Source organism: Fringilla coelebs (genome assembly GCF_963513975.1).
Source record: "Fringilla coelebs genome assembly, chromosome: 1".
In the NCBI taxonomy this organism is placed as follows: Eukaryota; Metazoa; Chordata; class Aves; order Passeriformes; family Fringillidae; genus Fringilla; species Fringilla coelebs.
In genome coordinates this window covers 24699010-24725930 of record NC_140028.1, presented here as the reverse complement: position 1 = coordinate 24725930, position 26921 = coordinate 24699010, and the positions used below count along the sequence as shown (strand labels likewise).

At 38.2% G+C, this 26921-nt stretch overlaps 1 protein-coding gene across 1 annotated transcript in view; it reads right to left on the bottom strand.

Moving 5' to 3' along the window:
* Positions 1-26921, bottom strand: part of RAD54B (RAD54 homolog B) — a gene marked incomplete at both ends in the record, with an annotated part of 60029 nt that overhangs the window by 11698 nt on the left and 21410 nt on the right. The window contains 4 exons of the mRNA XM_084225555.1: positions 4815-5040; positions 6023-6185; positions 8562-8849; positions 12080-12280. Of these exons, the coding sequence (XP_084081681.1) occupies positions 4815-5040; positions 6023-6185; positions 8562-8849; positions 12080-12280 (878 nt within the window). The remainder of the gene's footprint in view (positions 1-4814; positions 5041-6022; positions 6186-8561; positions 8850-12079; positions 12281-26921) is intronic.

Genomic DNA, 26921 nt, shown 5'->3' with positions numbered 1-26921 from the left:
TTAAAGGAGGAACTTCTAAGTTATGGAATGAATCTTCATGGGAACTATCACACGTCAGATGAAGCAAGTGGATTGGGAAAAGCCAACACAAACTCACCAAGGACAAATTGAGCTTGACAAACCTGGTCACCCTCAGTGACAAAGTAAGCTGCTTGGTTGCTGTGGGGTGGGTGGACATTGCCTCCTGGACTTCTCCAAGGCTGTCAGTACGGGTTCCCACGGCCTCCCTCTGGAGAAACAGAGGGGCTGTGGTGTGGATGAGTGCTCCCTGTGGTGGTGGGAACTGGCTGAGAGGCAGCACCCAGAGGGTGCTGGTCAATGGCTCCTCCTCAAATGGGCAGCGTGGCACGAGTGGGGTCCCTCGGGATTGCTGTCAGGCCCAGCTCTGTTTGATATCCTCAGAAAGAGATTGGGAAGAGGGGATCAAGTGCACCACAATGAAGTTTCCCAATGATACCAAACTGAATGGGAAAGTGGACGCTTTGGAAGAGAGAGCCACCCTGCAGGAAGAATTGGATAGGCTGGAGAGTGGCTAACAAGAATCTGATGAAGTCCAGCAAAGGCAACCGTCAGGTCTTGCACCTGGGAAAACATAACCCAGGCGTGCAGCACGGGCTGGCGTCTCCCCAGCTGGGGAGCATCTCTGTGGGAAGGGATCCTGGGATCCAGGTGGACAATCAGATCAGCATGAGCAAACAGAGCCGTGCTGGCACAGAAAGCCAACGGGGTGCTGGGCTGCATCCACAAGGGCACCGTCAGCAGAGATCCAGCAGTCATTGTCCCACTCTGCTCAGAGCTCATCAGGCCACGCTGGAATACTGTGCTCAGTTTTGGTCCCTGCTGTGCAGAAAAGATGTGGCAGGCTGGGGAGGGTACAGAGAAGAACCACAGACTGGGAGGCCTGTCAAAGGGAAAAGGCTGAGAGAACTGGGTTTGTTCAGACTTGAGAAAAGAGACCTTAGGGGAGACCTTATCACCATGTTCCACTATTTAAAGTGAAGGTGGAGACTCCCTTTATACATGAAGTCACATGGAAAAGACAAGGGATAATGTTACTCCTGAGGAAGTTCCAATTTCACATGAGGAAAATGTTTCACAATGAGAATCATCAGCCATTGGAATAATCTCCCCAGGGGAGTGGAGGAGATTTGTCTAGACAGGATGCTGGGCCATCTTGTCCAGACAGTGCTTTTGCCAAGAAAGGTTGGACTGCATGATCCTTGAGGTCCCTTTCAACATGATATTTCATGATTATTCTGTGATTAACTTTGTTACTAGCCCTTACTATTGATGGGTTGGCCAACAGGTAAGGTCACCCTGGGATTCAGAAAACAGAGTCCATAATCAGCCCCAGAAAACATGTCTGTCTCCTGATAGATTTCTAATCCCTGTATTACTGGTAAGAAAATGACTGCAACCATCTCCTCTCTTATATACCCCTCAAGCCCCTTTCCTTCAAAAGACACCAAGAATTTTCCTGTCTATTGAAGGAAATGCACACACTAAATATTCACTGTAATGGGACAGAGAGCTTCCTCCAAAAAAGAAACAGCTATATTTCTGTGCAGACTTATAAATTGTCTACCTGTCTTGCAATTATGCATAAAACTGGAAAAATCTTCTGTGGGCATGCCCCTTACCTTTCCACTTGGCTCCAGATGCTAACTTCCTGAATGCTTCTTCCTATGTCCTAACAGTGTTCACTAACTAAGCAGGCTATGGGCTGCAAGCTGCAACCTCTTTATTTGTGAAAGCAAATCAGTCTAGAGCCTTTTTATTTTTATTTCCAAACAAGATCAGTTACCAAACACAGACAACTAAGTCTGGAGCCAGATGGTTTAATACATTGTAAAAGCAGCCCAACTTAATTATCACAACCTTTAGAGCCTCCTAGCAGGTGATTCAGATGAATCCATGGGATGAATCCAGCACATTAATCTCACAAAGTACCATGCAGCAGATGAGTCTGCCACATGCTGCTCACAATGAGGCCCAGCACATCAGAGGAAGCAAGGAGTAGTAAGGGCCAGGCAACAAGGACATGCACACATTTTTCCCAGGTGTTTGGGACTGGACTTGAGCTTTTCTCTTGTTTCCAGGACTGTAGTTAACTGCCTGTTTTCTTGTTGTATTTTTACTGCCACTTCCAAAACAGGAGCAGAAGATTTCCCAACACAGCAACAGAGACACAGAGGAGCTCTGTAGGGAAGACCCAGTGCTGTCCCAGCCCAATATACAGGCTCCACATTGCAGCCTTGAAGACAGAGGCAATGTGGAGACAGAGGCAATGCCTCTCTGAACTCCTCCTGGCAAGGTCAAGCATCAAAAGATGCCCAGGGTTCAGAAACCATTTTCTTTTTGTACACTTTCAGGCTGTGAGCTGAGATGGGGAAAGTGCTGAGGCACTGGGGAACAGCCACTAACATCCCTTCCCTGGAAAAATATCAAGTATGCAGGAGAGTTTGAACTCCTTAAAAAAAAAAAATGCAGGAGAGTCCCTTACAAGCCTCCTGCAGTCAAATATAATGTATTTCCTACTGTATGTAACAACAGCAGTGGTTGAAAGATGAAAAATTAAAATAAATTTACAAGCTAATTTCAAGTAATTAATTCATACTTTTAACTGGCTGCAAGGTACGTCTATATTATAGCCTCCATTACAACAATTATCCAAAGTGATTTAAGTGAGTTGCCTGGAGCCACATGTGGAGCAATTATCAATCAGTATTAGAGGTCCATAATGTCCCAGACTTCCTCTTTGAACACGCCTTTCTTTGCACTAGTTCAAATCCAATGTAGCTGGTAAAGTGTAAATTCAAAAATGCTGAATCATAAAGCAATTTAGACCTGCAATTAATTATTTTTCCAGATATTTTGACTTCAAAACCAAATCAAAACAACTCCAGTAGGAAGTGATACTCTGCAGACAGATAAAGGAATTATTTCCTCAAACACATTGCAAATGCTTAAAATAGGAATTAACAAGACCTAAAAGCAACCTTTGTGGAGATGCCTTCATTTTAAAAGCAATGTTCTCTACATGGCATTTGCATATTAACATAATTAAACTGTAATCACATTTTAAAAGCAGATAATATCCTGGTGTTTTAAAAAGTCTGTTACTGAAGGGTTAGGATCAATTTGTGGTGTTTCAGTGTGAAAGCGAGGAAAACATTTTAAAAAGTTCTAGCAGTTCTTTGAATGCATTCTTTATAGACAAGAACAGAAGAAAATGCTGGAGACAAGCTCTTTCTTTTAAGTTATACTGGAGAAATAACAGTATGGTAATTGCTGTTTTTCCAGAGAGGACAGACAGTAAATTATTGTGAAATATCTCATTATACCCCAGGCAAGTCATATTGTGTCTTCCTTTAGCATGACAGTGTATTCTGTGGTATTTGGGAACACAGTTGTTAAAGCTGCTGAGTGTCCCCAGTCAAATAGGTCCAATAAGATGAGTAACAGTTTTAAAGTTATTTGAATTTAAAGAAAGTGAAAACTACTGTCATTTTGGGGCATAGTAACTGTCATCAAATTCAGGCTTTCTCCTCCCAACATTATTCATAAAACTGCAAGAAAACGTTTAATTATCTCTAACTAGCCTTTTAGGTTAAAATGTTGCCATATTATATTTCACCTTGTATCCATTTCTTTTAGAAATTTCCTATCTCCCATCCCAACCTATATTGTATTCCAGTTCCTGACAAGTCAGTTTGCTTCATTTCCACAACCTGAAACAAGTTACTAAGAAAAGCAAATGATGCACAATGCACCTACTATACATGCCTTGTCTTCAGTGGAAGATCAGCAGTTTCAAGAGTTTGGCAATAATGAGTCCAACTTAAAGAAATAATTATTGTTAAAAAATTTTGTACAGTCTACCAAGAAGTAAACTTCCATTGAAAACTTCTGTTTCACCTGAAATATTCATTCTTCCATTAAGGATAATACAAGAAACTAAAGGCAAATCTGGTTGATGTAAGAATTGTATAACCTTTAGAATGAAGTACTATTTGTTTCATCAGTCTACCTGTATGAAATTATTAGATGAAACAATAATTTTGGAAGATAAGTATCTTCATTTTTGTTGCAAGCACCAATGGAGGTACTACAAGCTCTCCACTTCCCGGGAACTTGTGAATGTTAATACCAGCAGGAACAGCTTCACTACAGGAGGAGACAGGGATCAGCATCATCCTGCTTCTTAATAAGATTTGTACTTGTCTACATTCTTCTAGAGATGAGAGAATAGTCTCATTACCTAACACTGAGACTCTAGGCTTGGTAACTCTTGAGACTTTAAATCACCCCAACAGAGATCTTACTCTTGACTGTAACAGCAAAAAGAACAACCTTCTGAAGTACCTCAAAACAGGCAGCCAAAACAAATTAGAAGTTTTCAGTACAGAACAAAAGTAACTACCACAGACACAGAGTACAAGCTAGATGCTTTGGCACGTAAACAGGGAAGGTGTGCACTTTGATACATAACAGAAAACTCCTTAAACTGAAGAGGCACAGGGAGGAGCATGTCACCTTTTACAACTTCAAAGGTGAAACCAAAAGAAAGGTGAGACAGACATATGCTACATGTGAGCTTGGCTTATGGCATTGTGACCTGGTGACTGAAAGCAAAATACCCATATGGACAATTATCTGAAGAAGAAATAAAGCATTACAAATAAATATTAACAGAGGATTACTAGGCTTGGTCTCTAGTTTAAAAAAAAAAAAAAAAGGAAGAGTTAAAAAACCCATAATTCCTATATTCTGAGCCAATAATGACCTAATCACCTTTTGGAAATAAATCTTACCTGATCAACTGTAAAGACCTTGATCCTTTCACTTCCCAACCATTTCTGAAATTCTTTTTTCCAGTTTTTCACCAGACTCCCAGGGGTGACTACCAGTGCTCGCTTTAGTACAGGTCTGCATCCATAGGGCCCCTGACGCAGGAGAGTCCAGACAAGGGCAATGCACTGCAGGGTTTTTCCTAAGCCCATCTCATCAGCCAGAATAGCTCCACATCTGCCACTCACCCTGTAAGAGGTAATGAGGCGCTGGTATCATTTTAAAGGACATATCTATAACTATCCACAACTGCTTTAGGGATTTGCTTCTGTGCTTGTTTTCTGAAGTCTAAAGAACCTACTTATACTTATTATTGTCGCTATGGAACACGAAAGAACACAGGCGCACACCACTGCTCTTAAGGTGAAGAGCAAAAGGGAAGTTTATTTTCTGACTCCAGCATTTATAGTTTTCCAAAAGTGACAGTGGATTGGAGGGTGACAGTGCCACCTCTCCAATGACACTGGACAAACCATCAGACTATCAAAGTTCTCTTCTATAAAAGAATGCAAAACAATGTGCTATTTACAGAAAGTGTGTGAGAAAGTTCTCTAAAAGAATGTCAACATCAGAAGGCTTAAAAAATCTTAAATAATCAGGGCGACATATTATGTCTCCTGTAGGTTTTGATTCAGTTGTACTAGAAGAATTTAGAATGAAAATTCTCATTTTCTACAATAACCCATTAGTCCTCTAAAACTAAAGTTTAAATCTGCCTTTAGAACTAGAATTATCCAATACCTTAAGGAATCTATGACTTGGGAAAACACTTTTGAAAACAATGCTGTATTTTTTTAACAGGTTGAAATAATATATTTTTTATTCTAAATCCAGAATTATAAATTACATGAATAATTTTGAATTATATGAAATAGAAATCCCAGAAAACAGTGTTTTTCAGCATGGCTTTGATTATATCTGTGTTTACAAAATTTGATATGTAGAAATGACAGGCCTTTTGGTGCACTAGCTTCTCATGACATCTGGCAAAATCATGGCAAGTATGATGCTACATTTAGGTCAGAAAAAACTTGCGCAGCTGCTTTTGGGAGAAAATTACTATTATTAATTAACTGAACAATTGCTCAACACTTCCCAAGATGTCACATTTCAAACATGGGCAGGAAAATATTATAGGTATTAAAAGCTAAAAGGATAATTATTACCTTACCTCATTCCCATTACACATTCATATAGAAATATAATTCCTTCTTTCTGATGTGGGCGTAGATTATTTGCAATGTAAGGATCTACAACTACATCCACCACAGGTAAACCAGCCTTATTGAACATCCACTGATGACTTGCATTTGGTCTTGGCATAACCAGAGAATCTTCAAGTTCAAAGCATAATCAAACATTACTTTTAGTCTGTTAGCAAAACCTATTAAAGTCAATGATCTAATTACAGTTAAAAATACTGTTTATTATATTGACCATTCTCAGACTGAAAATGCATTTATAAGTACCTAGATTGCCTTCTACAAAAAAACCATTCTTTTAAAGAGGTTTTCCAAATAGTTTTTTTCTCAAAGGTAAACTGAGAAATATGAGGGGGGTTTTTTTGATGAGTTGAAACTCCCAACCTAATAAAAGTTCCTTGATGACTTTGAATACATAGAGTTAAATTCATAGAGTTAAATTAGAAGAAGTTTCAAAATACTTCTGAATTGAAAATCTAAGGAAAAAACCATAAACAATGATCTACATAAAATCTAAATACTCCAAATAGTAGATTTCAAGGGGATATTCTTGCAGTAGCCCAGAAAGACTTCTCTGCCCAAGAACCAGAGATAAAAGCCACTGATTTGCTAAACAAAAATATAGGAGGATTGAGTGTGAGCTGACAAAGACTACCACAGTGCATGAATAAAAAAAGTTGGTGGGTTTGAAGAGATACAGAGGCAAAGAGAAAATGAAGTATTGAGCAACATCTGAATAACAGTTTTTCTTGCCATAATCTGTTCACAAACATTATGATTTTGCTAGACAATGTCCATACTTGGGTTGCTTCTGCTGCTGCTACACACCTTCACTGAAAAATTGTATTGTCAGAGGATAGAATGAGAAAGCAATTTATGGCTTCTGGTATTTTTATGTCACTAGAGTAAATCTATAATGATAATTTATTCATGGGAATAGGTTGGTTGAAGGCTTATATCAGTCAGGGAGATTTTGTTTCCTACTGACAAAGGGTTGAGTTCTGATGGATTAAATCATATATGTGCATATGTTTAAAAGCCAGTGGTGACAAAAAGATAACTTTTCTGACAAAAATACAAGGCTTGGATAAACACTGCACTAAAAGCTTAGAAATTGTATGTGGAACACACAGCTTCATATCTTTGTCACTGTGCTCTGTTCTGCTGGCTTTCCATTCTGTAGAAGCTGCATTTTAATCAACTATAATCATAGATTTCATGATGAAGTGAAAACCTCTGACTGTTTCAATATCAAGGTCCTGGTTTTGTAAAGTATCTCAGTAACTTCTGCAAGAGGTTATGCAATCAGGCATTAAATAACATGATTCTCCTGTGTAAGCAAGCCTTAAGACTGAGAGAGTCCAACATATTGATGCGTAGAGAGCTCACAAAATATGATACAAGGTATTCAAATTCACCAGAAGTCACAGAAGACAACTAGAATAAAAAGTAACTCTTTAACAAACTAGTGCAGAAACAGGAAAGTTGTTAATTTGCATGCTGAATATATTGGCCTTTTTTGGTCAGATTTTCAGTTAGAATGCTAATGCAGCATCATCTTGCAATCTCAGGAAGGAACATCCGCAGATAAAATGTAATCAAGTTAAATTAAGACCAAAAGTTGGTGTTAATAAGGATGCTCTATAATAATTACCACTTGAGTAAGATTTAATTGTTTATTTACATAGCAGCCAGGTAACAGCTTCAAAAAATCTCATAGTATCAAGATATGATGTAAAAACTCTGATGGAGGTATCATAGTAAGAATGCAGAAAAAAAGTTGTATTTTTTTAAATAAGTCCTGTTCTGCTTAGCAGCAATTTTTTTGTGCTCATTTTTATCTTCCATCTGAAAGATAGAGCTACCAGCAGAATATAGCTCCTATATGGTTTGTAGACAAAAAATAGTTCTGCTTAGATAATCAACACCACTTACACAACTGCTTAACCCGCCTGTTCTTATACAATATGTGAACTCTCATGGCTCTTCAGCACACAGTACTTCTAGCACTATAAAACTAAACATTTGTTCCAAAACATATCTGGGTGAGTTTTAGTTACACTCACTGGCTGTGAAGGATTGACAGAAGCAATTCTCTCAGAGTGACACAACTTTTCTATTACTGATCCTCCACTGCAGTTACTGTGCTGCCACATTATGGCTGTATTTCACTGACCCCAGTGGGAAGCTGGAACTCATCTAGAACTTCTAGAATGTGTCTGATTGTTTCAATGATCAGTAAACTCATTTTCCTTGGCAAAACTCTAAGAAATTACTGTAATGTGTTTCCACAGCCATCTAAAACAACTATGAAAAACTTTATTCAATGCAGAGTATTTTACTTACTAAGAAACACACATGACACAATCCTAGCATGGTTAGATACTAGTACTGTATGTCAGAAATACTTCAGTAATACATTGAGGAACATGAAAATTTTGATTACACATTCAATATTTTTTTGAGAGTCAGAGGATGTTTAAAGAAACTTTAAAATTTCAATCTTACTTGTAGCATTTGGATCATGGCGAGGTTTGCAGCTCTGAGAATCCCTGAGCATGTTCTCTTTAGTACTGGGTTGACAAACATTTTTGAATGGTTTACAGAATGGTTTTGTATTAGTTTGAGATAATGCAGTTGCATCTGTGTCATGAGTCCCTATTCCAGCCTGAAAACACCTGCCACTGCTGAAATCATCTGCTGAAATTACACCCATCACTTCAATTTCTTTTCCGCCAACCATCAGTGTTTGACCTTCATCAAGGCTGTCTAGCTCTTTAGCTTTATATCCAGTACCTAAAAGAACATAAAAATGAAATAATTAGGACAACATAGCAAGTACTACTTCCTTAACACCAGTACTCATCTGCAGGAAGGAAAAACTGTGAAATAGTACCTGGTTCTGAAACATTTAATTGTTACACATAAAGCCTTTCCCTCCTTAACACAGTGATATGTGAGTGCTAATAATCAGAATTAGCAGAGTATATGAGCAAAGACTCAGACATCCTTATCACCAAACAAGTCTACTGAATGTCAAATAACTGTTCAAGACAGCTTTTAAAAAGTAGCTCCATATGGTAAAATCCAGCAGTTTGCCTTAATAACCATCCTAAATCCTTTTCCCTTTCTTTCATGCCCCCAAAAGAAGTCTCCTCTTGCTATTGATCTAAACAGTCACTGTTTAGACTTTTATACTTTATGTTTAGACTTTTAAACTTACAGACTGTTTATACTTTTTAAATAATTCTACATTAGTTTTCTTACACTTAAAAGATTCAGATGCCTCTGAAATCTTCACTTCTACATATGCTCTGGAACATGCTCTGATTATTGCCAGGATTTTTATGAGTAAGTTCAATAGTTGTTGGGCTTGGTCAGGTGGGCATTCTCACTGCAGCTACAAATACAATACCAAAATACAGCTACAGCTGGTCTCATTACAAAATACAGCTACAGCTGCCACTTCCTTTTAAGACAAGAGTGTAGGAAAGAAGGGGGTTCCTTCTTTTAAATAGCATTCTACTGGTTGAAGCTCTCACATAAGAAACAGAGGACATATAATTTATTTTCTTAACTGAGAGAGGTCAAAACCACATCTCTGTTTCAGAATTCTTTACCTCAATTGTTGAATTTGTGTAAATTTGGATAAACAGGCTTGGATCCTTAGAGAGGCAAAAAAAAAAAAAAAAAAAACCACAAAAAAAACCCCCAAAAACTGAAAAAAAACCCACAAAAAAACCCATAGACAAAAAAAAAGGCATGGCTTTGTAGACCAGCAGTTAAATGGCTCAGCTGTGAAGAAAGAAGCAAGGCCTCCCAAGGCACATGTTATCCAACAAACACCTTATATAAAGTACAAAGACTCCTGGAAACTGTTTGCAAAGCTCAGGTCTGCCGCTTCTACCAATGTGAAAGATTGGAAGGTGAGGCTCTGCATCTGAATTCCTTTAAGAGGAAAACATTACCGAGCTGTTTCACAGTCTAAGAGTCTAAGCAAGTGCTAGAAACAGTCTGGCCAAAAGGAAAAGGGAGATACTTTTCTTCCTCTCCTCTGGAAATATTCAGAAAGCACACAGTGAAGCTTGTTTGGCTCTTGAAGGAACACTCGCTTTCAGGAAAGAGCTGAAGATGCCTGAACACAAAAGAATACATGTGTCTTCCTAAACAGGATGCTTAGGGAGGGCATTTATTATCCCCTTTGCTCTGCTTTTTTGTTTTCTGTTATTACCTCTACATAGCTTCAGGCTGAACACACTGAATACAGGTGTATCCCTGTGCAGATTCTGGTCAGAAGAGTCTAATTCTAATACTGGATGAGCTTTAAGGGTAGCTGGAAAATGAGAAGGCAAAAAGCAAAACTACAAAGCTCAACTGTTTATGCAACTGCCAGGAAAAAAACGTTTCTGTAACACACAGCAATTTACAAGAGAGCACGTCCTAAATTCTTTGCAATGCATTATTAAGGAATTAGGACATTGCAGAGGAGAACAGTAAGATGTTCTGCTGCCTCAAAAATGAGCTATAAGCTGTGCTGATTTTAGGTTCCCTTGTGCCATCCTTGATCCTGCCCTGGTAAGCCTCAGGAAAAAAAGAAAAATTCTTCCTTTGCCTTTTTCTTCCCATTTAAAAATAATAATCCCAAGGGCTCATACACATTCACTATAAACTTCCCAGTATTACATACAATTTTGGAGACAAGCACCACTGCTGGACCTTTCCTTCTCACTCAGTGAGTTAAATAATTGCAGAAATTTAAGACTCACACTACTTAAGTTGGTCAATTTGTTATCTTCTTAGAATCAATATGAATTGAAAGCAACTCTGAATGGGCAAGTTAGCACTAATGACATTGGTATTGTGCTCTCTGACACCATCAAACACGGTAAAAGAACTTCTAAGTTTTTTTTAAGTTAAGTTTTAAGAGAAAATCACAATGTTCATTTTTCTATTGTGTTTGCTGCTAATTCAAGAAGACAGGACTTGAAAAAACACAAGAACAACAGGGTGGTGGCTGATGCATTCCAGGCATTACTCTCTTTCACTCTGCCTTTTTCAAAAACAAGCAAGTCTGTACATATATTGCTTTGCTATAAATAAATTCAAATTAACTTCTAAGTCACAGACTGATTTGCAAATCAAAACTGCCTGGTCCTAACAAGGCTCACAATGTCATGAGATCACAATGTCATGATTGTAACAAAAGAGCAAAGAAGCCATCTCTGACCTAAAATAAATCAAATTATGCTTTGCAAAAACATTGTCCAATCCTACTCCCTTACAGAATATCTTTGGCTCTATTAGCAAAGTTAATTCTTGCTTTGCTTTCAGTAAAAAATTACTGCTCCAAGTTGATGGCAGCCTATGGTTTGCAAGTCTTATTTTTAACTCTGATATCAACCCAAACTATGTCTTACAGCAGCAGCTGCTGCTAAAACTACAAGACTAAAAATTGCTACACAGTTGACTTTGGCTGGGCAGGAAAATTTTGCTGTTTGCCTGTCTTTCCAACAAACATAATATTTTTAGCTGTTTGACAGGCTGAAAAGTAAAGATCCAACTTCTGAAATTCCTGATTGCCCTACTGCTGACCAGGATATCTACAAGAAAATTACCTGTATCTTTCCCCTAAAGTTTAACTCCTTCACTTCTGTATTATGTAAGTAACCAAAACCAACTACTCATCTCTCATTTAGCATTTCTGCTGAATTAGTACAGCCATTGGTTTCCAGATTCTCTCTTTGGACTAGCATTTGGTGTTTCTGTGAATTATGTTATTCAGCCTGCTCCAGCCTCCCCCATGCACCTGCTTATATGTAATAAATATAAAGTTGTCTTGCAGTCTTTCCCCCACCCCAAGAAAAAAGACAAACCAAAAGTAAATCCAAAATCTCTACTGTTTTTCCTTCTGTGGTCAACATTGGTATGAGGAACCAAAATATCTAAAGAGCTGGGTCTCTGTTAATTCAAAGCACAGTGATTTTCTGCCAGGTGGTCCTTTGAGGAAGTATGCAATTCAACAGTACCTCTGCCAATGTCTTTGCCTTCCATATCTTTCAATATTACTGACTTTCCTTTTGTAATAAGAATAGCATCGCCTTCCCACTTCTTGTGCTTTTTCTTTGATGCCTTACACCACACGACACTGAAATATTTCACAAGGCAGTCAGGTGCTTCCTGAGCTGCTTCTTCCTTTGCAGTCCCTGATGTTGGCAAATACAGTGCATCTAAAAGGGAAATAAAATAACAAAGAATATCTCAGGTTCTCCTGATAAAGTGTACAGTCTTTTGCATTTCAAAAAAATCAAGACCAATCAATAAATTTCATCTTATATAAACAAAGGGGTATATTTCCTGTCTTTATGGTAAATTTGGATTGAGACAGAGCTCCACACAAGGACTAATCCTGAAAAAAAACCAAAACCAAAACATTACATTGTTTCAGAAAGTATGTACTTCCAGGGAAATCAGATTACTTGTTGCATTAGTAAGTGACCTCCTAATTTGACATATATAAAAAACGTTAAGAATGGAAAAAGAATAAAAGGAAAGGCTGAAAAAAAAAAAAAAGGGAAATGACTACAGGAGAAAATGAAAACAGGGTCCTTCTGAGATGGTGCTGGGCAATGTTCTGAAAGCAAGCACAGGAACACAGAACTCAGAAAAGGGGACAAAGGAGTCCTGGAACCAGGTCTGGAGCTGAAGTCATCTGTACAAAGTAGCAGAATAACCATAACTGTAATAATACAAAATATAATTTCAACTTCTTTCCTTGCACCCTTCAAAAATAACTAATTGTACAAATCTTGAAGCAGACCATTTCTTGAGCGTGCACTGTTACTAGCTTAGATTGATTTAGATTTGTTAGCAGTTATGAGTGTCATGGATGTAAATATTAATAGGCAATATTTAGGTTAATAAGGTTAAGAAATGATAACAGAACAGACAGCAGTTGATTATAACATCAATTAAGAGTAAACATATGCTTTCAAGAGTTAGCAATCTGAGACAAATATTTGTAGAGAAGTCACCAGCATTACCTAAAGGAGTATCTGTAGCATTCCTTTTCAGCACATGCACAGCTTCAAAAGGAGAATCAGACTAATTTTCATTAAAATACCCTTGCATGCTGGTTAAAAGCTTAAATAGGTTTGCTCCTTTGATTCCATCTGGGATTCAACACTATACAAATCTGTTACAAAAAAAGCACTTATGCCACAGACTAACTTTTCCAAAATTTGCAAGTGTGCTGGTATTTAAAGGAGAAGCAGCAAGAGGAAATTCTTGCTCACAATAAGAGTCCAACAAAGAAGCAGCTTTACCACTTCTACATCAATATTCCTAAAACGGCAAAATACTCCTGTTACACGCCTAAAATGAGTTCAATTGTTCAGACTGGTGTTCACTAAAAAGGTATTATCTAAATGAAAAATGTTGTATTCATCTAGTTGAATTCTCTTTCCAAAACACCCCAAAAGTTGTATTGTCTGTACAGAACTCTATGCTGACACAGTGCCTAAAGCAGACAGGATTTTCCATACGAGGATGTTTCCTCAGTGCATTAGCCAACATCTGTAGTTTCATGCAGCAGATGTGTCCCCATCTCCAAGGAATAACAGAGCAGCTACTGAACACTGGCATTTCACAGAAGGATAAGAATATGGAACACAGTAACCCTTTTTGAAATGTAGGGAATTCTTTGTAGATGAATCTTGGTAAATGAACCAGACAGTAACAAAAAAATCCTTGCAGCTCTGTAAAAGAGTTAAAAGGCTCTACTGGATCTTCAGTAATCACAAGTGGTAAGATTTAGAGAAGTGAAAGAGAGAGGGCGGAAGAGAGGAAACCTGTACCTTGCAAAATATTAATTTTATTCTAATTGTAAATTGATTCAACAGGTAAATGCAAGATGATTTTCTTTTTGCTTTTCAAACTGATTCTCTTAGTTTAATCAACAACTACTTTCCTTATATTAAGATTTTAAACTATTACTGCAAGAATTGGAGATTTCACTGCAGGATTTCCTTCTTCTCTCTTGAAGGATGGCCATCCATAAAGAAATGACCACCTCTTTGTCTCCTTCACTGACCTCCCACATGAGTTTGGTGACCCCTGAGATCTGTGTTATGGTCATTGCTCTTTTACTCAGGGCATCCTGGATGGTATTATCTGAATCATCAGTAGCTTAACTTTCAAGTCAATAACAAGTGTTTAAACTTTTCATATCCCTGCTTCATTTAAAATAATTAGAAAACAAATAATTTAGAAACAAAGCTGGAAATTGACAGCTTTTTGTTATAGTGACTTTAGCTGAAGAAGATTTGCAAAGCATCCTGTCCCCAGTAAGAAGCAAACTGGGCACCAATATTCCATGCAATACTACCATGTTCCTATGGAAAAAATGAAAAATTATAGCTTCTGCAATGTTCAGATTTCTTCCCTCAATTTGTCTTCTGAATTACCATAACTTCTGTTTTCAGAAATATTCAATAGCAATAATTTTCTATGCTACATAAATAATCTTCCTTTTACCAATAACTGCAGTATATTTTCAGATAAAAGCATAAGGTTAGGTTTTTTTATTAAACATTTTTATGTAAAAATAATTACATCCTCTCAAAATTATCTTTCACATAATTTCCTTGCATAGAAAACCTAAACCTGTTCACCAACAATGCTGATTAAGTACTTGCATTCAACCTTCTTTTTATCTTATCAGGTTTGTTTGTATTCAGCTTCACACCTATTTAACTTTCAAGATTATTCCAGTGCAATAGCAGAATATTCAAATTCAATAACTAGAGTGTCATGAGCTTTTCAGGAATTGAGATGAGAATGGTATGTTATGCACAGGAACTAAGTTCAGTGTTAGATACAGGGGTACAGTGAGCAGTGGATTCAACAGAAACCCCTCACTGCTCTGAGACCATAGACAGGATGTGAAACAGAGCTGGATTTACTGAGACCCTGGAAGACAAACTGCAATTGTACCTTCTGGGCTCTGCTGTTAATCAGTTCGGAGTGAAACTAATAAGTAACAGCAACCCTGTGGTATGAGAAACATCAGGAAATCATGCCCTCTCATTTCTCTCCCAAGCAGCCAAAAGCCCAGCCTGGCAGTGAGGTTTGCTTAACCATGAAGAAACAGTAGCAAGAGGCACGGCTTTCCTCCCAAAAGAAGGGCTTGGAAACTTTAAAGACACGGCTAACAAGGCTTTGAAAAGCTTCCACAAATAAAGCTTTCTCTCTGTGGTTGAGAAAACAAGGGCTTAGGTTTCAAGATATAAACCATAGCCTCGCTGATATGAGGAAAAGTTTCAGCAGCCTCAGGAAGGTGATGATTTACAGAAATCGGGACGGGATCCAGGAGAGGGGACGGGAGCATTCCAATGGCAAACCAGTTTAACCAGTTCCTGATGAGTAGGACTTAGAGAAAATGCATCGATTGAGCGCTTTAGGTTACTCCCCATGCAGCAAGAAAGCAGCTGCACAATGAAAGAGCGCCCAAGGTAACCGCAGCGTTCATTTCCAGGGCACTGTGGCTGCAGCGCTGTAAGCATGCTGTGAGGAGCGAGGGGCTCGCTGGGCACTGGCACCTCGGCCTGGGTGTGGTTGAATGGATGGCTTAACCCCATCCAGCTGCAGGCTGCTGCCAAAGCCCCTGAGCTCACCTTTCCTTCCCTCTCCTGCTCTGCTTCTCATCCACCAGCTGCAGGAAAGCCGGCCCTATGAATCCCATCACCAACTACAGCCAATACAGGGAAGGGGGATGTGCAGTTTGGACCAAGGAGACTGGGAGGCTGCCCATCTTTTTTGTAGCAGCTCCTGTTAGGTTGGGGTGATTTTCAAACCATGGGTCCTGTGTTACCCATCACCTTCACGCCTGAACTTCCACGACATAAGCATGTATGAAATGACAGGTGAGTTTTCCCCCAACTGCTCTGAATCTTCTCAATCAAAAGTACTGTCACAATGCAGAAATTACAGCTTAGAGAGGACAATTTTGATTCAAGTTGCACTCTGTAGCACTAAGGAATAATTAAGAAGTAGAGGGAGGCAAATCAAACAATCTGAGCTGCAGTAAAAGGAGACTGGGGCTTTGAATGAACCCAAATTCAATGCTAGTGCTCTGCTGTAGCCTCTGCAGTGACTCTGCTCAGTTGCCATCAGTCTGCTCCGTGGAGCCTGCACCATCTCCTCCTTCTGAGCAGAGGAAGTAATCGAAAAGTTCCTTAATTAATTTGTAACATTTTGAGAACAGATATTTACATAGCAGTTAAATGTCTAGTTGCCTATGGAAGATCTATATGTCACACGCTCCGAAGATATCCCAGGCATATTTAAAGAAATATGAGTCAGATAGCATTATCTTTCACTTGCAAAGCTATTTCAGTCTAATAATAAACTTAATACTATGCTAGCATGTAAATGTATATCAGTGTGCCTCCAAGATGGAAAAAAAAATGTAATAACTCTTTCCATGGCACTTCTGTGAGAGCTCAGGAGGAGTGCAAACAGTGAGAGTCAAGCTGGCTTGCCCTAAACTGACAGGAATCAATGACAGTTGGGATTACATTTCAGAGTAATTTGATTACAACCCAGTGCTTTGTACCTCTCTTTCCAAGACAAAATGTATTTGTAATTTATTTCTCATGTATGAGCATAGATAACAAACTCACCTAAAGACTGATATTTCAAGCAGGAATATTTTCTTTGGAAAACACATCATTGTTTTAAATCCAAAATTATTTTTAAAGAAAAATGCAAATGATAAAAAAAATTTATTATTTTTAATCTTCTGTTTCAAAGTCTCTTAATAATCTGAAATGCCAATCAAACTAGCCTCCAGATTCCTGATCATGCAATACTATGGGGATTTCCTTTAGTAGATTTTATTTTACAAAGCTAATAACTTTGCCAGGCCTTCATAGCTAATAACTTTGCCAGGCCTCCATGAGTCCATAGTACATCTTCCATGCTAGCTGTCTCAGTTTAAGCACACATATTCACACACATGCACAATGTTCATAAAAACTGGCAGTGAAAGAAAAATCACTGTTTATAAGAAAAAAAAATCACAGATTAATCCAGTCTTAGCCACAATGAACTGTTATTTCTTGTAGAAGCTCTACTAACTCAATGCTCTGGCAAAGAATCTAAAAATCTGTGGAGGAGATAACACTTTTTTTTTTTTTGCTAAGCTAAAACTTTTTCCATTCCTGAAAGCTAAAAGCTCTTAGAAATAAATGCAGTTTGTACAGTATCTACAGCTTAATTTCTTGAGGATTACACCCTGGACATGTTCTAACTGAGGCCGAGAACAGGTTTCTCTGTAGTCACAACTTTCACTGCTCAGACTAAAGTTGACTTTCTTCCACAATTCCAGCAGGGAATTTTTCCAGGGAGGAGGGAAAAAGAAGGGAAGCCTTCTCCTTCAGAACATCTTCCCCCCTCCTGGCACCAAACTGGTAAGGATGGCAGAGGGGACATGGACCAGTTACAAGGAAAAGCAATTTCAGAGATGAAGCTTGAAAACAAGAAAGACTATTGCTGGAAAGGAAGGCTGAGGTTGAACCAGTGGAAAATTGGCAACTGGGTAAAAGACTGAAAGTCTGAGCTGGAAGCAGAGCATGCAGGGAAAGGCTAGAAACCAGACAGGGAGTAAAAGAGTAAGAAGACAACAGGATATGTTACAGAGCACCACTCAGGCAGACTGGGATTGAAGTCCAGTATAAGAGTCAAGGACCAGACAGAGAGTTGGAATTTTCTGAGCAGGAGGTGGTGCAAAAACTTACTGCATCTCATCTCTGACCTTCAAAATGCAAAAGATTCACTATGAAAATGTACAGCTGGAAAACACTGAGGGAAATCACAGGACAACTTGGGAGGAAAAAAATGAGAACAGGAGCTGATTAGGCAGTGACAGTATTGTCACATAAAAATTTGCAAGCAGTTGAGCACAGAAGGCCACTGACTGCACAAAGACATGAAGGGGACTCACATAAACACAACATCCTGGTAAACAGGGCAGACTCAGGTTTGGTAGCTGCTCCTTTGGGAATAGGAATAGGAATAGGAATAGGGCTGCAATGGGAAGTTTAGATGCAACGTGAGAGATGGAGGTAATTAAGCTCCTGAACTGGATCCATTTCACATATCATTCCCTGCAAGACAAACCCAAATCAATTCTGAGTTTAGGACCAGCAGAAGAGCGAGAAGCAGACAAATATCTTCTAGTGGGCAAGTCCACATATGCAAAGCTAGAGCTTTAATCATCGTATCACTTTCTCTGAAGTCCCCTCAGTACCTTCTGCTCATCAACACAAAAAATTTTTGGTCTTTCAATTTCTTTGCTATCATCAAACTTGGGCAAAACTCACTGGGCAAACCACTGCATGCCTTGATAGTAATGGTGTACACTGAATTCAGTGACGTCTTACTGCAGTAATTTGATTTCTTACTTTAAAGGGGAAAGATAAGGTTTTCAACCCTGTCTTACATAGATGAAATTATCAAATTCTATGGAATAATCTGTTTAGAAATGTTAACTTGCTCCAAAGCCCAAAACATTAACAACCTTGTGGTAAGAAACTATGCTAGCCACCTGCCCACCACTCCTATGACCCATCATCATCAAATGAATAGTTCTAAGGCTGTGAAGTCAAGCAAAGTTTGAAGATGTCAAAAAGAAGGTGTTCCAGTGACCTGATCTGCCCCACTGTGCATACACATCCATAATAAAGTCTTCAGAGAAAGCATGCTGCACTACACTGCCATGGGACCTCTTGTTCATTCAGTGCAGAGAACTGAACTGCTGGAAAGGCAGGAACAGTGGTAGGAAAAAAGGCTGCTGTTGCCCCTGCCATCCCTGCACTGCTCTATTGTAAATTGCAAAAGGTGTGGGATGGACAAGGCTACAAGGACAGATAGTCAAATCTTGTGGTTAGATAAGCTGAATAATGCCTTAAAGATCTGGACTTTACTTGCATGCCTTCTGGAGTTTCTCTGTGATGTAAAGAAAGTCATTTAACCCCAACTTTTAGCAATAAATATTTGTTTGAGCACCTGACTTGTGATTCAGTCTCGTTTGTATTAATAGTGAACACTCATGGGTGTAACTGGAAGTTGTGGTTGGGAAAGATTAACTGTACAGTATTCTAAAGCACAGAGACAATGCAGTCCTCCATGATTCAGTCTGCACCATCCATAAAAGTAGGGCCTTTTGGTGCTATTCTCTCTGCCTCAACTCACACTTTATCTCCTAGAAAGTGGAGGTTGCATCAACTTTTTGTCTCACAAGGATGTTGTGAAATGCAATTACATCTCGTAGGCACTCAGATACTATCACAATGAGCAGCAGAGGAAAAAAATTCAGCTAATTAATTCCAAATAGTTTGAAAAATGTGCTGAGAACAAGGTGTAGCTCTATAACTGAACAAAGAGGTGGAAAGAAAATACTGAATAGTGACTCACTGAGTTGACACAGTCCATTCTGTGAACTGGGAAGGAAGCCCACAGAAATACAATCCTTAATCATGTACCTAATGATGATACCCAACAGAATGTGAAAACTAGGTTCAGGTTGTGTTATTTGTGAGTTTTTGAACACTTGAGCAGTAACCTTTATTTTCAAATAGGAGCCGTTTATATACAATAACAGAGCTGGTAGATGTACTTAATTCAAACCTGTAGGAACGATCCTCTCATCGTCATCGAATGAAACATTTACCTCTTAAGGGTATCAGCTGTAGAGGAGGGAGGATGGAGAGCACATACTTTCAAAATTACAGCTCCATAGCAGAAAACTATTCTTCCTAAACCTCTCAGCTGTCTAAAAATCCAACTGACTCCAGCTTTCACTGTAAAAATTTAATGAACTAAGCTGAAAGCTTCTGTCAGGTCTACAGAAATAGATGTGCAAGTCCTATTATCAAAGGAAAAAGCAGCATCATTGAGAATTCTGAAAGGCTGCAGGCATCATTTGGTGCAGTGAGCCAGATCAGCTCAGTAAAACATTGGAACCAGTCAAATACCATCCAAATCGACTGTTTACTATACTTCTTAATGTTGCCATCCACACTGAAAGTTGTTTTGATTAATTTGTCAAGTAAAGGGGTTTTTACTTCAAAAAATAAATGCAGAAGTGAGACCCAAAAGCAAGATTTATTCATGGGTTCTGTAAATATTGAATGTTATTGCAATAAATTAGAGTGTAAATGTGATATGAAAATATTCCAAATATTTAAATTACCAAAAACCCCACATTATCAAAAAATAGTTAATAGACTATTACACAATCACAGGCTAATTGTAGCCTTCTCAAAAAGCAGTCATTTTTGGAAGCAGTTTGCAGAGATGTAAGTGTTCATCCTTTTGTATTTAAATGTAAATGGAAGGTACTCAGCTAAACCCATATGTGATAACGGCATTCTCTTAAGCATTTCTTATTACTTCTGTCATTTTTTTTAGAAAACTATTAGAGAACTATTTCTGTACTGTACAAAATCTCTGTTTCTGAAATGCAAAGCCTTAGATCTGTAACAAAAAGCAAGCAGGCAGAAAGGGATTTATTAAGATTACATATCCTGCATATTAACATCTGTTTTAGCACATACTGGAAGTAAAAACACTTTTAATGTCCTGTTTGTGTTTGTTAATGGCCATCTTTGATTTTCCTGGATTGTAGTAAGGAGTCCTTAAAATACAAGTAATCAATAAAACTTACACCCACTGTCACAAGCATGAAACACAACATATTCCTGTCCTAAATTATTTAAACAGGACTGTTTAAAATTTATGACATTACCCTGGGAAGAGGCACACAAAGGATGAGTCATATTTTTTAGAATTTTCATGTGTTATGCAGCAATGATTACTTGCAGAGTAGCTGACGAAATATTTGGAAAGGGGAAAAGTAATCTTTCCAAATCAAGTTACATAACTTTGATTTACATAAATGTAATCCATTCAGTAGTCCAAGCAGAAAAGTAATATTTATGGCCCAAACACAAAAACCTAGAGCTTTAGTTGTAATTCTTACCAGGAAAGCAAAATAGAACCAGGAAAATGAAGGAGGGAACAGAAGAAATTCATCACTGCGGAGATACGAGGTGTTTACTGTGCTGTCTTTGTTGGCTCTGGATGTAAAAAACTGAATACAACTTAAATTGCATTGAAATTCCAATGCAAATTAATAAGATGATTCCATGCAGGAAGCCTTAATTTTTGATGCCTTTAACAGACCCTACTTTATGTCAACCCTGCCTATTTTTGGTCCTGAGCTGACCACTTATATAAGGAAATGCTAGAAGACATGGAGATGTGGCAGCTTTCCATCAGCAGCCCAGCTCTATTTGCTACTCCCAAAGGACTGCTTTGACCCTTGGAGTCACTGGAAAGCCTCAGCAGCACGTGCAGCTCTCTTACCAACTGCCCTATGTGTATCTCATTGGGTATGAGTGCCTGTGAACATAAGTGCATGGGCATGCTCATGAGAGAAGGATGAGATTAGAAAAAGATTAAATTTATCTCTATTTCCTTTGAAAACAAGCTTTAGAGATGCCCACTACATCTTCAGAGCTAAAGTATCTGAAACTTTCTGAGTAGATTTAAGTTCTGCACTGCTGAAAAACATCTCTAGTGCCATCTCAGAAGTTCACTTAGGAATTGTGTATTTTCAAAACTCTAGTACAGCAAATTAGCACATACAGTTACATAACAAAAACGATTCTGAAAGGAATAGATGTTATCTAGCAGAAATAATTATAACAAACAGCAAAGGCTAAATTCCCTAAACTAACTTAGTCCAGTCCTTTTCTGCACACACACTATGCAGCACTCTGGATCACAGAGCTACAACCCATATTTTCCAGGCTGTTGCTGGTCTTTTTGCAAAAGAGCTGGGCCATTACCCATCCAGCTGGACAGCCTAACAGCTCTGAAATCTTTACTGCCCCAACAGAAGAACACATGTGCTTGAGATCCTTGTTGTCATCTGAAACCCTCTGGATCTAAACAAAGTGGCTTCCTCACTGAGGCTGTCTGTCCCATTATTGGCAGAACTGCAGACACATTTTCTTGCTTTCACTCAAGGTGTTCACAGCTGAGAACTCCCTGATCCACTCTCAAGTGCAATATGCTCGGGCTAGACGGGCCTGATTCCTAAGAATCAGTTGTTATGGACTACATCCAAAGTGTCAAAAACTCATTCTGAAAACGACCACCTTCTGGATTAATGACTTACAAATTAAGACAAACTTGAGTGATGTTTTATAGGAATGGTCAAAGACCAGTTTGATGCCAAGTTTCAAGTACTTTTTCAAAAGCACAGGGAAACTGGAACACTACAAAGAAAAGATGATAAAAATTCAATATATGCAAAACAGAGTATTCTCCCTGCAATTTGCTTCACAGGAAAAAGATGAGTCATCAACAAACACATATATAGAACACACACACTCTAGCCTGAGAGGATATAACAACATAAAGTAGCTTGGCCAAACTGACAGTTAATGCTACTAAGGTCATCTTGTCATGTACAACCTACTGCCAAAGCCTCCTCACAGCGCAAAGGAATGCAGACATTACTTGGGTGAAACCTGCAGAGCTTACAAGTCAATTTTGTCTGGGGGTGGCTAACAGTGCCGCTTGAAACAAATGCCATATTACACGGGAGAACACAGCAATAGCAATATAACATACTGGTTTTAATCCTGTATCTCTGTTAGGTACCACACGTAAAAGCTTTGACTTTACAAAATGGTGTTCTTTATAGTATCAACAAGTTGCCTATGGAAAATGTATCTGCAAACTGATGCTGAGTTATGATAAATTACTTCTTCCACATGATATATTCAGTGATTAACATCAAATACAACTCAATACTACTGCAATTTGTTATGTGATGCAATGAAGGACAAACAATACTGTAGCAACTAACCACAGGCAGTCCAACATCCCTTCTCCCCATCCCCAAACTAGATAAACACTTTGTCCAATTGCTTCTGCTAAATGAAAGCTAAAAAAAAGTTTAAAAATCAGCCATTTATAAGCTGGTTTACTTATTTCAAGCATGTAGAAAGTTTGAAAATGTACATATTTTGAGAAAGTATTAGTAATACAGACAAGACTCTTTCAACAACACATAAAGCAAGCAAATGGCAACACAGAATATGGTAAACAAAATGACAGCCCTAACCAAACTGGACCCTGAAGTAAATCAAATCTGGAGAGGCAATGTAAGCCAGTGGAATTGTTTTTTCATTATATTTATGTCAAATTATGTTAATTATTGTGCCTAACTATAAATGAAAAGTGCCAAAAGGGAATGACCAGGAAACAATGACTCCTTTTCAAAAAATACATAATTGCATGTGTAGAATACAAAAAAAAATCAGTAGCATTTTCCAAGTCTGCAGTTTTGTTAAAGAGCAAATAGAAATCATAAATTGTGTGGAGCAACTACTGATTAAGTATTCCATTAAAATTATATTATATTCTTCTTGTGTGAGTAATACAGAGTCAAACAAGGTGTTATACTGAAGAGATATTTGGATGCATCAACAAAGCATTCTGTGTAATCACTGGGATAAAAGAGAGTGAAAATCCCACAGCATGGAAGAAAGGCGGGGCCGTGGGGAATGCCAATGCCTACAGATGGCTCAGCTTTCCTTGGGTTGTCTGATCCTCATCCACCTCCCCACACACACATGAATCAAAAGCAAGGTTTTCAACTATTTTACCACTGGGCAACTGTAGGTTTTACAAGGAAGAATCCACATTTTGTTAGTTAGCATTCAATGGAACTTCAGGAAACTGTATCTTTAGCTGGAGAAAAACTTTACCCAGACAAACAGGATGCCATTCGAGAAGAAGCATCACTACACACAGGTTGACACCAAGGCAAGTACTTTTGGTTTTAGCAAGAGATAAAACACAGAAACAGAGTTCACAGAATTATTGAAATTCAGTCCTGTATTACACAGACAGCTAACAGACATTATTTTAACTACTGTAAACAGTACTTCTTTTTTTATTTTAAGACACAGGCAGTAAGATTTCTCAAATTATTTAAGATAATGGATATTGAAAACAGAATAATGGCCTCACTTCTTAGGAATACACACTGAGAGCTGAATTTAATTCATTTTAATGCTAAAAGTGTTCTTTTTAGAGGCTTCTTTTTATTTTCATAAGTAAAACTGAAAAGTAATCAACATCTTAGGAAAACAACATTTTATCATCTTCTTTAGTAACAGTTTTATTGATTTAGTGAAGTTAAAATTGACATGGGAGCACGCTAAAGCACTTTAAAAAAAGACGTAGGAAATTTTAAAAGACAGCTTAACCAGGCAGCCTGGGTAACACAATTTCTTGTTTCTTCCTCCCACTCAGAAACAACTATCATTTAATTGTAAGGAACTTAATGGCTTTGACTGTTGGAAATCCAGTGAGCACAAGTTTGCCCAAAGAAGACAATATGCAAGCTCAAGTTTATGCATTTTAATTATAGGGGGGGGAAATCCCAAGTCAGAAAATGTGTAGAAGTACAAATGAAATAAATAAATTTAAGCTATTTAAATGGAAAATATTAGAAAACAGGGGTATGACAAGTACAATTAGTTACAAGCAATCTCTCCCAGTCTTGGAGTGTTCTCTCTTACCATTTTTACCTGATAAGAATTCTCATCTAAGGCAAGCATTCCATAGGAATCAAAAGCTTATAGGGGGAAGTAGGAACAAAATAAGCAAGATAATTAGGCAGCGGCAATGAAATTATAGTCTGATTGCTAACCAGTTATTTGGATAGATGAAATTACACAAGATGCTATCACAATTACCACAAAGTTATCATAGGTACTATTTTTTTATTCTAATCCTAAACATAAATCCATTAGATGCTTGGAATTAAGTTACTCCTACAGCCTGTTTATTGCAGTTATCTTAGTAGAAGGACATGAACATATGGTAGAAATTTGTCCTTGCCTAAAATTACTCTGCTTGTACTCTGTACATTATAAACATGCAGACATGGAATGGCACTGCCAGATGTAGCAAAGGGAGTAAGAGGATAAGAATGAGGGTGAAGGAGGGAAGGGCTTCCTACCATCCCTTTCACACATGCTAGCATAGTATCATTTGCTGGAACAGTAAAAATTCATAGCACCTCATGGTCCAGAAGGACCAGCCACAGCTGTGGTGCATGTACCCCACATTAGGAATACATGGAAAAAAACCAGGAACAGGCACAGAGAAGTGAGAAGTCTGACTCAGAAAGACAATCTGATACTGCAAACAGATGTGGAGTTGGAAAGAAATGCAAATCCACCAACACAGAGAGGTATAAGATATAGTCAGCACCACACTGAACTGAGAGGGCAACATAATTGTACTGAAGGAGCAAACACTTCCCTAATGAAAGGAAATAATCATCTCACCAATAAAGGAAGGAGAGAGCTCCATGGGCACTCAAGAGATGTCTCCCCCTTTCCCAAGCTCCCCAAAAGTCCAAAGAAACAAAACTGAGAACAGAGCAAATGAGAAGCATGAGATCTCTGAACTAGAGGTGTGCTGCTTGCAGATAAGAACAAAAGTCTTCCACTAACAAGTGACACAAAGTCAGAACAATGAAACATGAAAGAACACCAACTCTAAATAGACAGTGCATTTTATTTCTTCGCTCATTTGCATCCTTCCCCTTCCAACATCAAGAACACAAGGGAGACTTTGCTCTATGCAGGGTCCTATTTTTGCAACAACTTTGCCTGCCAGTTGAGAAAAGACTACAACCTTTCCAAGACTGAAAACTCCTCAAGTTCTAGTCCTTGAAATTAAAATACCATGCTAGTAGAAACCTTGGAAGTCACCTGTCATATAGCATCAGAAGAAAACATCCTAAAGTCTCCAGAGCATTTTGATGGCCAGTGTTAAGAGTACCTATAATTCAAAACCACTGCAAGACAATGAGCCGTATGGGAATTATTTTATGAACTGTTAAAAACTTGCTCATTTGCATAATATATAAGAAAAGAAACTAGAAATTAATTCCTTACCACTAGGACCCAGAATTCTGATTTTCAACTGAAAGGATAAGATCATACATTTCCAAATTACAAGACAAGGGCAGATAATTTAGTACTGTTTCCATTTCTGAGAAGCAGAACAAATAAAATCTATATTTATTTATAAAAGCCAGCATTTTGATTCTTGTAAACTCAGAGAAGTGAGTATCTCCTTGAAGCGTTTCCAGCTACACAAAAACAGATCAATGTCCCTGAACTAAGAAACACAGCAGAAAGCCAAGGACTGTACTGGAACAAAGGCCACTTATCCAGGCATCATCATTTTCAGTACACACAAAAATTCTCAGAACACTTACAGTACTCTCTTCTCAAGAAAACAACTGAAAAAGTTTTGGAGAACTCCAGATTGTCAACACCTGTTTTCACTGTTCTACAGCCTTCCTCAGTTTGTAAATAAAAGACTTGCTTCCCTTTACTTTTCCTACCTGAAACTTGTTAAAGTTATCCTGGGCAGTGACAGTCAAGATTATTATATCACAAAAATTAACTACAATTCTTTAACCTCCATTAGCTCCTCAACTACACTTACATGCTTCCAGTCTTCAGTTTTCAGTAAGTACCTACCCCTGTGGTATCTGATTGACTCAGAAGACCAACAAGGTGTGAGGCTTACCTCATTGAGAGTCTGCTGATGCAGACCACTGCCCCGTGCTTGCATGCAGAGGTTTGTGGGAGTGGAGAAAGAAACAAATTTGGGAAAACAGTGATGACAGGAGTGAGGAAGAAATAGTCTCCTTCCTATTGCTTTTGTTCATTCTGTTGTTGGGGCCCTCTGAGATTTGAGGCA